This window comes from Lactuca virosa, chromosome 5 (genome assembly GCF_052849685.1).
Source record: "Lactuca virosa cultivar CGN04683 chromosome 5, Lactuca_virosa_CGN04683_v6, whole genome shotgun sequence".
In the NCBI taxonomy this organism is placed as follows: Eukaryota; Viridiplantae; Streptophyta; class Magnoliopsida; order Asterales; family Asteraceae; genus Lactuca; species Lactuca virosa.
In genome coordinates this window covers 227382433-227393865 of record NC_136430.1, presented here as the reverse complement: position 1 = coordinate 227393865, position 11433 = coordinate 227382433, and the positions used below count along the sequence as shown (strand labels likewise).

The 11433-nt window shown below is 34.1% G+C and overlaps 1 protein-coding gene across 1 annotated transcript; it reads right to left on the bottom strand.

The window, feature by feature from the left end:
* Nucleotides 1-5449: 5449 nt before the first annotated feature.
* LOC145114880 (COP1-interacting protein-like protein) lies at nt 5450-10795 on the bottom strand. Its single transcript, XM_079050992.1, has 12 exons — nt 10453-10795; nt 9915-10094; nt 9680-9791; nt 9499-9597; nt 9360-9409; nt 9087-9239; nt 8789-9000; nt 7458-8686; nt 6539-7360; nt 6129-6456; nt 5982-6038; nt 5450-5648 (listed from the first exon to the last, which is right to left on the bottom strand). Exons 1-12 carry the CDS (start codon nt 10509-10511, stop codon nt 5590-5592), a joined length of 3360 nt encoding a protein of 1119 aa, XP_078907118.1. The 5' UTR covers nt 10512-10795; the 3' UTR covers nt 5450-5589.
* Nucleotides 10796-11433: the final 638 nt, after the last annotated feature.

Sequence of the window (11433 nt, the reverse complement as noted above, 5' to 3'; positions counted from 1 at the left end):
TGGGCCCAAATCCCTACGTGGGCCTTCAACCAAAAGAGTCCAATGAAATAGCATCAACCCAAAAATAGAATTCTGATGGCGCAACAAAACCCTAGACTCCTAAGGTCCAACATGGGCCCAATACTAAAAAGCCCAAAATTCCGAAGCTCACCGCTGAGTACGCGGGCCGTACTCAGCTCGTACGCTTAGCATACACGCGTTGGGGCTAGTACGCGCAGCGTACCAGCTTGTACGCCTAGCGTACTTCCCAGTTGACCATCCTACATCATTAAGCACTTACTCTGCTCAACTCTTACTCCATACTCTCAGTTCTGACTTCCTTAAGGCGATATCATGTAAAGTTTGCAACTTTAGGTGCATGCATGGTTTAATTGGGCTCTAAAGCTCAAAAGAGCTTAACAAAGGGTCTTAACACATGCATGAGTCCATAAACACCTCAAAGCTTACATTTTTATGGACAAGGGACCAAAAGAAACCTAGATCTACCATCAAACACTTCTGGAGCGAATCAAGAAGCTCATCAATCACTCCAAGGACTCAAAAAGCATAAATTAGCCACATAACTAGATCTAGCATCATATATTAAAAAGTTGTGAGATTTTTACCTCAAAAGACTAGCAAATTATGAGCTAATCCCGGATCCTCAAGCTCCAAGCACAACTCCAAGTGGTCCACTTATTCTTATCCTTCACAAAGCACCAACAAACACTCTTTATGGCTCAAAACTCTCAAGAACACACTAAGGTTTCGATTATGGACAAGGGAAGGTGGAGGTTGTCTAAACATGACCAAATGAGGCTATCATAAGGCTTAAATAGGGTGCAATACCCTAGAAATTAGGGTTTCATAATTTACACGTATGTCATGCGTACTCCACGTACACCCAACGTACGTGGACTGGATGCACGATCAAAATCAGGCTAGTACGCTAAGCGTACCACTTAGTACGCCCCACGTACTAGCTTAAGGACAAATTTTGTAAACTTTTAGATAAATAGGTTAAATATGTAACTTACCAAATTCAAGTGTTACATGCTCTTTCCATTTTGGAGCATCCTTCAATTTTAGCTACAGTTTGAGATATGGAAAAGGTTTGCGGGTTGCCATTGTTTTTTCATATTGATCCAAGGCCGCCTTAAACACATCGAAATTGCTTGACCCGCTTTTGTGTAGGTTGTAAAATTTGCCGAATTCGGTACATTTTAGCCTCAAATCGCGCCACTTCGAGCTAATTTGGTCAGGATTTCGACTTTCACTTCCCATTAAATCATAGAACATGATTCACACTTTTTCCCAAAAACAATTAAAGGTTTGATTATCTCATCTAATTGGGTTTTGGGAAGCCGATACTCAAGCGTGTGATAACTTCTCTTCTACCTCTTTTGTCTATTGCACCCTATCAGTTGCATTGGTTCAAACGAGTTTTTTTTTTTTTTTCATTTTTTTGGTTGGGTTGGCGGTGAAGGTTGTGTTTCCGCTACAAAATCTGACGAATGAGGGGATTATGAAGGTTGTGGTTGGAAAGGTTGTTGGTGTACGAAACCGGATTGAAATTGTTGTTGAAAAAGTTGAGTTTGTTGGATAGGGGAACCACTTTGGAGCAAATTCATAAAACCACCTTGAGGTGTTTTCATGTTTGGGTATTGGCAGCGAGTTGTATCTAACGTAAAAGCGTTATCGAGCTTGTGGTTTTGATAGTTTGGTGGGGTATTTTGATTGGGATCCATGATTATTGGATTGTAAACAAAGTTGTGTATGTAAATAGAGAAAGAGAAAAATGATATAAAAAAAATTAGGTTGTGTATTGTGGTATTTATATAGGTAAATGTTTGTTTTAATTTTTAATTTTTTTTGAAAAACTATCGTTCAACAGCTAGTCAAAGAGGTCAAAGATGGTCAACGTCGAATCGAGGAGTGATTGGTCGTTGTGGAGCGTTGAACGAACCACAAATGCCCACAACCACGAGCCACCACGGATAGCCGGGATGGTGTTCGTGATCATGGTTCGTTGCAACGTCGACCACGAGGTCATCTGTTGTATGCACATCGGATGGTCTAAGTGGATTTCATTGTGTGTGGTTGCAAACCTTCTTTTTTAATCTTCAATTATCTTTGAATTGATTATATCTTGGGTATAAATGTTTTATTTTTGTTGTAAAATTCAAATGATTTTTATTCATAGGACCATCTCCAATTCTTAATATCATTTTTAACACGAAACTTATAAATACAATTTAAAAGATAGTATAAATATAGTTTAAAAATAATATAAACTTATAAATACAGTTTAAAAAATAATATAAACACTAAATCGTTTCCAATCCATTACTGTATTTTTAACACCGAAAAGAAATTCTACGTATATTCTTTTTTTCTTTTTTTTTATCAAAGTTCTATGATTTACAAAAGAAAAAACATTTATATTTATTAGGTTTTAGAAACTCGGCCTATATCTTTTTATTTTTATTTATTTATTTATTTTTGAACGAAAACTAAACTAATCCTAAATTATTCCATCTATATTTTTTTATTACCACTCACTAAAATACATTATTTATACCCTTCACTTTACATTAAATGTTCTACTTATGCCCCTTGTTTTTATAATTTTTATTTTAAAATCTCTTATTCATTTCAATCTATTAACTTTATTTATTTATAATCTGATACTAAGTTACAATATCTCAAAATTATTTATACCGGTACCATGGTTAAGTATTATTATTATCGTTTTTATTTTTCTTTAAAGAAAATACACATGGATATCTAATGATTGAATATAAAATTAATGGATTCATTGAGCATATTTGGTCTTGGGAGTGGAGAGATCGTGATGTTTTTTGGCTGCTTTGGCCCGTAACTATATATATTTTTTAACTATAAAAGTGGACGTTACAAAAGTAAGTCATTAAAATATAGCTTTTAACAAATTACATCATTAAAAGTATCTCATCAATGCCTTTGAAATTGTCAATATTGAATTTTTTGTTTGTCTTATGATTTACAAAATAAAGGTTAAATAAATATATAAGTTAAGTGGAGACCATTTATAAACATTTAAAAAGTTTAGGCATGATGAAAATGGATTTATATATGATAATGACTTAAAAAGGTAATATATTTTTTGATTTGTACATATTTAGTCATTGATTTTTTTCCGTCCATATTTACCCCTTCAACTTGTTAAACTGTACACATTTAGTCCTTATGACCGGCTACTCCAGGTTAGCCGGTAAAAATAACTTAATAGGGTAATATATTTCTCACTTTGTACACATTTAGTCCTTAATATTTTTGTACACATTTAGTCCTTAATATTTTTTTTGTTGCAAAATAAGACATTTTTGTTTTTGTACTAATTCAGTACTTATGAATGATTTCTTTAGGTTTTTCTCACGACATCTTACGTGAGATAGCCATATGGTGGTGGGATAGGTTGAGGTGGTCCTGCTATATGTTGTAGGCCAAGATACCTGGTGCGGGCCGACTGTAAGCCGTAGGAACGAAGGCTCAAGAAGAGCGGTTAGGTTAAGGCAACATGCCGACAAACCCTGAGTATTCCAGTCTGATGACTGATTGGACCTGTTGCATGTTGGCATTCCAGTCTGATAACTGATTAGGCCAAGGTATTCCAATCTGATGAGTGTGGACCCATTATGAATGATAATGTGTTTGCTGTATCAGGTATTTTGGGGGAAACTCACTAAACTTTGTGTTTACCTAGTTGTTTATGTTTTTAGGTTCTATCGTTGATCGTGGGAAAGCGAATGCATGACTATATACACTCATCAACAGTATTGAGGATTCTGCGTTTCTTATATTACTCTGATTTTCGATAAATGTATTTTGGAATAAACGTTTTTTCTTAATATGGATTTATAGTTAGGGACTTTTGCCTTATTTAAAAGTGAAATTTTTTTGTTGTGAAATAAGACGTTACACATAAACATCAACAGCCTCACACACTTTATCAATGATTGTCCCACGTAAGATGTCGTGAGAAAAACCTAAAAAAATCATTCATAGGTACTGAATGAGTACAAAAACAGAAATGACTTATTTTGAAACAAAAAAATATTAATGACTAAATGTGTACAAAAATATAAGGACTAAATTTATACAAAATGAGAAATATATTACCCTACTAAGTTATTTTTCCCGGCTAACATGGAGTAACTGTTAATAAGGACTGAATGTGTACAGTTTAACAAGTTGAAGGGGTAAATGTGGACGAAAAAAAACTCAGTGACCAAATGTGTACAAATCGAAAAATATATTACCCTTTTAAGTCATTATCCATTTATATATTATATAAAGGCTGTGTTTGGCGCGCCACAGCTAGCTGATAAGCTAGCTTATTTTTCGAGCTTTTTTATATTGTCGTGTTTGGTAAGCCAAAAAGTAGCTTTTAAGCTAGCTTATAAGCTAGCTTTTTGAAAAGCTACTTAGACTAGCTTTTTAGGAGCTTTTTTAAAATTTTCCAAATACACCCCTTAATTAATTATAGAAACACATACTCCTACATGTCCTTTTATGTAATTTTATATATTTCAGCTAGCTTTTACCAAACGTTAATTTTTATCAGCTAGCTTTTCAGCTATCAGCTAGCTTTTTATTTAACAACTAGCTTTTCAGCTAACAACTAGCTTTTCAGCTAGTACGCCAAACATAGCCAAAGTCTTATGTTTTGATAACATGACCCAAAGCCACAGTTGCTTTGACATTTGAAAATAATTTGGCTCTAGGTTTATTACATACTATAGTTGTTCTAACCGGCATTAGAAAGATAATTTCAAGTTTTTACAGTCTATAATAATCCATAAGGAAATCTGGAAATGGTGTTGAGGATGATGTCTCACATTGTGTAAAAACGGGATGATTAAAGTAGAGGATACTCAAAGGAGTCTTCAGTCTTTGTTCTATTTTTTTATGGTGACAATTATGCCAAATATGTTGCATGGATCAGGATCACATTTAAGAAGTCACATGAGAAGATGGAAGTTGTACAAATTGGGATGATATGTGGTAGAACATTGTTGCACATGACAATCGACGAAGATGTGACAATCAATATTCAATATTGTGTTTGGAGTGATGTCGATTACCAAAAACCAAGGGAAGGAATATTGCATTTTTTTTTTCATAATGTAATTACCTTATGTTTTTAGGCGTTAGGATATTTTTCGTACATTTCTTATGTTTTCCCCTTTACTTTTTGTCCTAATTTACTGTTTTTTTGTAACCCCATACTTTTGTCCTTAAAGTGGGCTCGTGATTCTTATCTTAGAGGGTATTAATGGAAGCAATCTCTCTAGTCTCTACCTTTGTGAAGGCACGTCTAGACACATATGTCTTACTCCATTCTCATGAGATTTGGATATTGTATTATTGTTATTGTTGTTGTTTTAGTTAAAAGCTGTAATATAAATGCCTAGGGACCCAAAATAAATGTTACAATGAAAACCCATACATTATAGACACAAATATAATATTTTGTTGAATCTAAAAGATTTAAATATACATGATCCAAAACTTTTGACTAAAAATAGTACATAGAAGCTATCCTTAGTTTCATGCTCATGTTCATGTTCATGGTGTTGCCTTCTTTTCCCCACGGAAGGATGATAACAATGAGAAGTGTCTTGAAGCTGTCAATTGTAATGCCATGCCATGGGATCACATATTCAATACACCAACAAATATTTTATATTTGTTTACCCCCTCCCTCTTCTACTACTATTATTTCGCTATATATTCAGCTTAATGCAAGAAATAGCAACCTACTTTCATTGAATTATTTCTCTATTTTTCAAAGTACAATGTTGAAATAGAAAAAACATTAAAAAAAATAAAATAAACAAAGAAATGAAAGTATGTTGCTATTTCTTGCAAGATGTATTATTATTATAATACTCAAAAGTCAACACTAGAAAAACCATATTACTATTTTTGAAAGAATAGTTGACTAAAAGAACACTCACACTTTTGACCATGAGTAGGAGCTCGATCTTCAGCAATTAAGGTCTTCAATGTATGAACTACACAACATCAACATCAGATGAAAGTAAAGTTGTGTTTTCTTGCATTCAGCCCTAATAATAATATAGAAATTAGGGGTTATCACTTACCTCCACCTGAAGAAGCAATATCATTCCCACTTGCAGTATCTGAAGGGGTATGGCTTTTTTTTCCAAGTTTCAAAAGTCGTCTGAATCCTTTCACTTCTTTGACTTGAGGCTTTTCAAGGACTTCAGGGATCTTTTCTAATTTCAAGTTGTTAAAATCAGATATATATGCTTTTTCAGTTCCCCCACCCACAAAATTTGTCTGAGGCTGAGGTGCTTTTGCATATTCTGAGTTTCTAGTTGATGGATCTTCAAAAGATGACACACGTGCAACAGGAGCTTGGTAGCTTTTTTCCCCTGAACTTTCCACCATTTCTGAAATTTTCCTCACCTAAAAACCAGGATAATATAACTAAAAACACAACTTATAATCTAAAATTCTAAATGCATTTAACCCAAAACAACTTTCTTACCTCACAAGAACTCGGGTGTATTGAAATGGTTCCCTTATCAACAATTTCCACCTTTTGAATGCCTACACAATCTTCCTCAAATCCCTTACTTACCCTACAAGTTACTGCAGAAGGCTGCTTATGTTCAAGCATTACAACACTCTTATCAATCATAGGATTCTCATCAATCAACAATCTTTCATTCAAATTCACTTTAGCAACTCTACAAGCTTTGTCTTTCTCCTCCTTCATTTTCAAAAACTTTTCACTTAAATTCGAAGACACTTTAGATGTTTTGATCTTCAGCTCTGGTAAACTTGCAGCCTTACTTTGATCAAGGCTCATAATAGCAGAAATCTTTTTAATCTCAGGCCCATTTGATAACTTTGTTTTAGAAACAATTTCTGCACTCCGTGTCTTCAATAAAGTAGTTGTAGGATGAGTTGTGTTGTTGATCTTTTTAGGCTCTGATAGCCTTCTAATACGTGTAATGGGAGCCTTTGAATCAGGAGTAGCAATAGAGTTCACTTCTTTCTTTGTGTCAGACATTGATGACATGGATTTAGTCATCCTGTTACTACTACTCCCTTCAGTTAATTTGATGTTTGTTGAGGGTTTCTTTGAATTTGTGGATCCTATGGATCTTATTTTGGATCTTTGTAGAGGAGATGATGATCCAGGTTCTGAATCTGTGAACTTTGATGATTTGTGGGACATAGGGGAAAGTTTTGATGGTAATGATTTTCTAGTGGAAATGGAATTGGAATTGGAATTGGCTCTTGCAGCAATTCTCTTTTGCCTTTCTATCTTTAGACCTTCGAGTCTTTTAAGTTCTGCATCTTGCTGAAAAAGGAAACTAAATTTAAGCATATGGTGATTTTATACAAAATGACATAAGAATTTAGCACATCAGCTTAAGATAATAAAAAAACAACAATACCTGTTCTTTCTTCATTTTCTGGAGATCAGCTTTGAAAGATCTTAGTTTCTCAGCACGTGCTTTTGCATCCTCTAAAGTACTATTCACCTTTGATGGTTTACCCTTCCTTATGGGTCCCACAAGCTTCTTATCCCCATTAACTTTTGCCTTTTGGATCTTTTCTGCACTTTTGGATCCTTTCTTGACATCACTCAAACCTTCCTTTCTCCTTTTCTCATCTTCAGCTAATTGCATTTCATAGTCTAGAGCAGGATCATATCCTATTGACCTATCTTCAACACCTCGTTCAGGCATCAAGCTTAAGTCATGTGGCTCATAGTTGACTTTGTTTTCTGGATTTTGACTTCTTGATGAGAGGTCATAATCCATGTTGATGGTAGTAATTCTATTGTCATTTACACCAGAAGGTGATCGGATGGAAACCATAAATGCTTCATCGGAATTCCCACGTAAGTCAATTCCATTCCAATCCTCAAACCTGGAATCAGCCAATGGATCTAACGAATTCCTTACATTTGCTTGTGATTTTCCACCTACCATGAAATCATCATTTCCATTCCTGTAAACAATCTTTCTTCCATTTCTTTCATATGATTGCATATCAATTTTGTCCCCTTGGATATTGTCATCATGTCTTCCATGAACTAATGGATTATCACCAGACATGGTTTTTTGTTGTCTTTTTTGGGGATTCTGATTCCGATTCCTTTCCATGGAAAATATATCTTCATTGGATTCCTTTCCATCTTCTGCAGCTCCTTTGAGTATAAAACTTTGAAATGCATCCCAATGGCCATTATCAGATTCGGTTTCTTTTTTACCTTTTCTCTTTGGGGATCTTAAGGTTTTTTTATTTGCAAGTGCATCATTCATGGGATCAGTGTCAGAAGCTGACTCATCATCATCTTCTGAGGAATCTTGTCTTTTTGAGTTGATGAAGTTAATATTACGAATAACCACCTTCCCTGGTTTCATTTTTCCTGTATTTTTATGTTGTTCTGAACTTTCTTCAGAATCAAGATTATCGATGGATTGCCTCTTTTGTTCAATTCTATGGGGATCCTCCATTGGTGGGTAGGGTGGAGGGTAAAATGGACCATTTCCTGGATAATGTTGATAGTAGGGCATTCCTTGCATATGATATGCTTGATAACCAGGGGAAGAATGCATTGCCCATGGAGGAAAAGCTGGATGGGGAAATTGTCCTGTATGATATTGTTGTTGACCAGCTGGATTTGGTCAACCATATGACAAAAAAGTATTGAATATTATTATTAACCATAAGTATTAACATCAAAATGACAAATATCAATTGGTTTATAAATCCCTACCTGCATTTGGATCACTGGATGTTTTTTCTTTAGTTTCTGGAGTTGTAGCCTCACTTCTGAGTTCATTATTATGACTTGAAAGCACAATTCCAGATGCATTCATGGCAGAATAATCTGATCTTGTGGAAATTGCATCTTCTGGTTCTATTTCAACCCATTGTCCTGAATCATGTTTCTGCTTCCATAAATCCATGTACCTCAAACAAGCACTCCTATTGTATATGAACCAAAAAAAAGTCAAAAGAATCTGCCAGGTTGTCAATTTTTTTTAAAAAATGTTAAAATATAATCTGCTTACATTAGACGTGATGCACCAAAGCATTCAGCAAAAGATAACAAATTTGCCACATGGTCAATTTCAAATCCAGCAGCTACAGCACGTGCAAAAGCCATGCCTTGTTCTTTCTTCAGCACTGTTTTGCGTGTCTCAAGAACATTTAAGAGCTGGACTCTGAATGTTATACATGTGAATAAGAATTTAGTGGTTTTACATATAATCCCATTTTTATTTATAAATTGGGAAGTATTTGGTTTTCACACTGAATCAATTCAAGAAAGGAAGCACAAATACTTTGAATTTCCTTCCTTGCCACTGGAACTGCTAGTCTCCTGAACACCAGGCTGCCAAAAGGGGAAAAAAGAAAAAAGGGAATTAATAAAAAATGATAAAATACACAAGAAAATGAGTACATTGGTGATTTGTTTGTTACCTTGTAAAGGACAATTGCCTTATCCTCATCAGTATCATGTCCAGGTTTGTTACCTTCATTGACTGCCATTGCTAGAGGCTTTACATGTTGGTCTTCTATCTGCAATGATGAAGGCTTGAATTAAGAAAAAATAATTCCGAAATATGATATAGTTAAATGTATATATGCTCATAATGCTCACCATAATATCATTGTTTCCTTGAATGGCAATTGCTTCTTCTATCTGTAGGATTTCAGATTCTATAGTGTAGACACGTTCAAGAATCTCCGGAGTGCTCACAAAGCGAACAAAACTATAATCAACAAAGATATTAGGTTATCTTTTTCCTTTTCTTCAATCTTCTCAACTAGTTTCAATAGGTTTTTACCAAAATGACTAATGCAAAAAACATTAAAGAACCAAGAATAATACAGACCTTTCAACTGTACACTTTGTAAACCATGTCGCATTACTGCCAGATTCTGGTTGAAGCAAAACTGAATAACCACCTTCAGCAATCTGATCCTGAGCTGTCTTTAGGTGGGCAATAAAAGGGTTCAGCAAACCAGAAGCGATCTTCTCTTTCTTATCATTTGCGATGATGTATAAATCACACCTGGTAATTTTGCAGGAGTAACGTTTAAATTAAAATTTCAATGCGAGCATTTCTCAATCCTTTTGATACTCATGCTAAACTATCCTTCTATTGCATTGGATGATGGTATCTGCTTATTTGTTTTCTAGGTTTTAAATGCTTCAACAGTGACGAAATAAATAACAATGATGAATCGAGCATACATCATACAAATTTGTCCACATTCAGAGTAGGTGAAATGCCTGTGGAATAAGTTCTAACAGAAGTAACACTCGAACATCACGGAATTAAATGTTAACATATATGAAGTACAGCCACGGGACAAAGTGCAGTTCGGAGCTTAGCACATACAATAACCAAAAAACGCGTACAAACTTACCTTGTTCTTGTTGGCGTGAGTTGAAATACGGCGGAGTCCAAACGAGTCTTCGACTTCATTTTTGCTTGAAAATCCGATCAGATAGAACGAAAAGCTGTAGACATCGACCTTTTCTGGACCTTGTAATTGTCAATATATTGAGACATTCAAATCAACATTTGGACAAATCTGATAAGAAAAAGAAGCAGAAAGTCGAATTGAAGTTTGATGAGCGAGCTACTGTTGCAGAGCTAAAGCAGAAACTTAAAAGATCCTTTAATGGCTGCTGCATTGAGAAAGAAAGAGAGAGAGAGAGACCGGAGAGCATCCAAAGTGCCTTTTTTTTCTCTCTCGACTGCTTCCTGCAAAACGTTATACCTACACCCCCTATATCTTGGCGTATTCTCCGGTAATAACCCTCAATATACGAGATTTTACTGAATATTTTTGTAAAAAATACTATAAATTACCAGAAAAGTTAAAAGACTAATATCAGAAAAATAATATATTGTGTTTTTTATAATTAAACCTGAAGTTTATTTATTTTTTTGAAAAGAGAATGTTATATTTTCTTAATTTTTTTTATTTGACCATTTTAGTTTTTTTTTTCAAAATAAATTTGTTTAATATGAGGATTTTTAAACAAAAAGTTTAGAATTTTTCAGAAAATAAAAAGTTGAAGGTTTTATCGAAAAAATAAAAATAAAATATTAAGATTTTTTCAAAAGAAAATGAAAAATACATTGTAAAACACAATACATAACTTTTTCTATTATATTAGTAAAAGAGTAATAATAATAATATACGTCAACTTATTACATCATAAAAAAATGAACAACACAACGATTTGGTTTAAATTAGATAATTTTTAAATGTAATTTAAAATTTTAAACCAAAATGATTTCTAGAAAGATGGACTATAATGGATGGGGGACTTTAATGACATTTGACTAAAAGTAAAGGGGGCAACGGTGGTGAACAAACAAAGAAAAGGGAGCAGGA